Source organism: Corylus avellana, chromosome ca5 (assembly GCF_901000735.1).
Source record: "Corylus avellana chromosome ca5, CavTom2PMs-1.0".
NCBI lineage: Eukaryota > Viridiplantae > Streptophyta > Magnoliopsida > Fagales > Betulaceae > Corylus > Corylus avellana.
The window spans coordinates 5725575-5728786 of NC_081545.1; the positions used below are offsets into that span (position 1 = coordinate 5725575).

General features: G+C 39.2%; 1 protein-coding gene across 1 annotated transcript; it reads right to left on the reverse strand.

Annotated features, from left to right (window-relative positions):
* Positions 1 to 984: 984 nt before the first annotated feature.
* LOC132181631 (putative disease resistance protein RGA1) lies at positions 985 to 2991 on the reverse strand. Its single transcript, XM_059594883.1, has 3 exons — positions 2530 to 2991; positions 1305 to 2009; positions 985 to 1182 (listed from the first exon to the last, which is right to left on the reverse strand). The coding sequence occupies exons 1-3, from the start codon at positions 2989 to 2991 to the stop codon at positions 985 to 987; spliced, it is 1365 nt and encodes a 454-aa protein (XP_059450866.1).
* Between the last annotated feature and the right edge of the window lie 221 nt (positions 2992 to 3212).

Genomic DNA, 3212 nt, shown 5'->3' on the forward strand with positions numbered 1-3212 from the left:
CAACAAATTGTTGGCAGAATACTAATTAAAAATGCAAAATATGATTAACTGAATGTCCCATTTCCACGGACCTGGATCCTCTCCATTTCATTTTAAATGGGGGATCCATTTAGTTACGTTTAGGGGGCATCAAATGAAATGTAAAATGACAAAATTGCTCCCCTAAAAATAACTAAATGGATCCCCTCCATTTCATTTGAAATGGAGAGGATCCTCTCCCCTTTCTACATGCTCATCTCATTCTCATTCTTGCAACATTTACTCACCCGATCTTCCTCAGCATGGAAGTCCTCTGTATATTGTCTACAACTGAGGCTGACATATCTGAGCAAATTGCATAAATCCCCCCAAAGAATCTCACACCCATTTCATGCATTGATGCTTTTTTAATGCTTGTCTCTGCTGACCATCAAAAAACCAAATAATAAACTCAACAAAAACTCAAAAATTTCCAATGAAAACAATAAAATGGTAAAATCAATCCATGAACAGAGTGAGTTGCAGTTAGATTCCAGTAACAATAATAATAAAAATAATCTGTCTAAATTTGTGTTTGATTATGAGAAAACCCAGAGTCACGCAATTTTTTATTGTGTTTTTGTGAAATCTTGGGATGGAAAAGACTTTCCTGGTCTATCATAATTCTTTTACCCAATATGTGATGCTACCATTTGTAAAATATAAATTTCAAATGGAAATGCAAGAAACATTTAAAAAACAAAAAAGAAACGAGATATTAGGCACGTAAGAATGGCATTGAAGTGAAAGATAGGAAACAATACAGAAAATTTGAGACCTTTGTTCAAATCTGATTGTCGGCAAGGTCTGAAATGTGTGTATTCTTAAATCCTTTTTTTGTTCCATGCTACAGTTGGTTCCACAAATGAAAATGAAATCAAATAATATATATCAAAACCATAACAGAGTAAAACGAAGATGAACAAGAAGAAGAAAATTACTGTCCAATAGGTTACCCAAAACATATTATTTGAAAAGTCTGGGACGTGAGCAATCTTTGGCCAATCTCTCCTGTTCCTCGTTCACATCTTTTCTCCAAGTGAGGACACACTCCACAATTCTCAAAACACTTAAAGAGGTGAGGCGGCGAATACCTTCAGGCAGTGATATTAAATTGGGACAATTGCTGATCCGAAGTCTCTTAAGTGAATTGAGGTCACCTATCTACTCCGGTAAAGACACCAAAAAAGGGCAGCCAGTAATGGAAAGAGATTGCAAAGTGGTAACATGTCTAAGCTCCATTGGGAGAGACACCAAGATTCTAACTCCTGATATATATATAGTACATGAAGTGCTGTGGGTCCAAGGCACTGTGCACCCTCGTCATCCTCATTGCTGATAAGTTCCATGATGTCATAAATCCACAGATATTGAAGCGCAGTGAGATGTTGAAAGAGTGGAGACAGTTTTACTCGCAGTTTACAGCAGCGCCAAATAGTCAGATCTTCAAGAGAAGTGAGGTTTTGCAGCCACTCCTCTGGAAGATATTCAGGTTCATCGAAATCCAATAGACGAAGAACCTTCAATTTGGAGAGATCGGAAAAGACATGGGAAGTGGAGGGTGTTGTTTGGCTCCCTGGTGGTAGTAAAGACATTAATATAGGGCATTCACTAATATGTAAATAAGAAGGGAAAGGAAATGATGGGGATAATGGAAGACCATGATGTCGTCCATGCTCTGCTGTTACTGTTTCCCTACTCTTCCACCATCCCTTCAACTTAGGCAAATTCTCATGAGTGAGATTTGTGAGGGGAAGAGAGGACACGTCACTACCATCATCGATTATGTACTCCAGCGCAATCAAGTTTTGTAGACAAAGTGTCTTGAGAGGGAATCGGTCCAATGGTGGGATGTGTTGGCACCATTTACAATTGCTTATGGTAATAGGAACCAATTTCGAGAGGGAGGACACCCAACTTGATAACCTCACACCTGCATACCCATTTATTTCAAACCGTTTCAAATATTGGTTTGGCCGAAGGTTTTCCAACTACACGGAAAAAAAGGAGAACATTTGATCAATAAACAGAGGACTAATCAATGGAGCCAAACTTGAAACATCCTCTGAAGAAGATGGTAAAAAATGATCAAACGGTTGCTACTCAAGCCTCAAGATGACAGACGTGTGTAACAAAATACTTCTCTAGAACAAAGAATGGAAATGGAAGGAAAAGAATCAACTCTTTATTGAATGGAATGGGCCAATTCGAGATGGCTAATCTCCTACAGTTTCTGCCAAAAATGCCAAAGAAAAGTTACCCTCCTCTTTTGCACTCCACCAGGCTTTATAAGGCATAATTAGTTGAGGCAATTCTGTTTAGAATTCTGTTTACAGTTTTGGTTCCAACTAACTACCATATCCACACGTGCACAATCTCCTAACAGAATTACTATATTAACTAGATAACAAACTTCAACTGCTCTTCCTTTCCAGCTCATCTTCTAAGCTCCACTTCACTGCCCATCTTTGTTAGGAACTCCCTGTGACATAGCCTCTCCCTTTAAAGCACCCTGCCCACAAGGTGCGGATACGACTGTTGCATGTGAAACAATTCCTCCCAAGAAGCATCATCTTCAGTTTGACCCACCAATTGAACCAAAACCTCAGTGATTGCTCTATTATCCTTTCTTTTACTTCTTTGAGCCAAAATTTTCAAAGGATCAGATAAGATAACCCCCTGCATATCAACAGGAGGTAATTGAGGAAGAACAGAATTCCTGCTACCAAGCTTTAGTTTCAACTGAGAGACATGAAAAACTGGATGTATGCGAGCTGTCAATGGTAAATCCAACTCATAAGCCACCTTCCCCACTTTGCGGATAATTTTGAAGGGTCCATAAAACCGAGGAGATAACTTCAAAGACCTTTTAATACTCACTGACTGTTGTCTATAAGGCTGTAGTCTTAGATACACCATCTGCCCCACCTCAAAAACTCTCTCAGATCTCCTTAAATCCGCATACCTTTTCATCCTCTACTGAGCTTGCAGCAAATTGTCCTTTAACAAAGACAAAATCTGCTCCCTGGAACGAAGAACTTCATCAACAGCTTCTAATCTTGTTGTCCCTGGAATATAAGTGAGCAATCGTGGAGGAGGTAAACCATAAACAGCTTCAAAGGGTGTCATTTTGGTAGAAGCATGCCATGTAGTATTATACCAATACTCTGCCCATGGCAGCCAAGACAGCCACT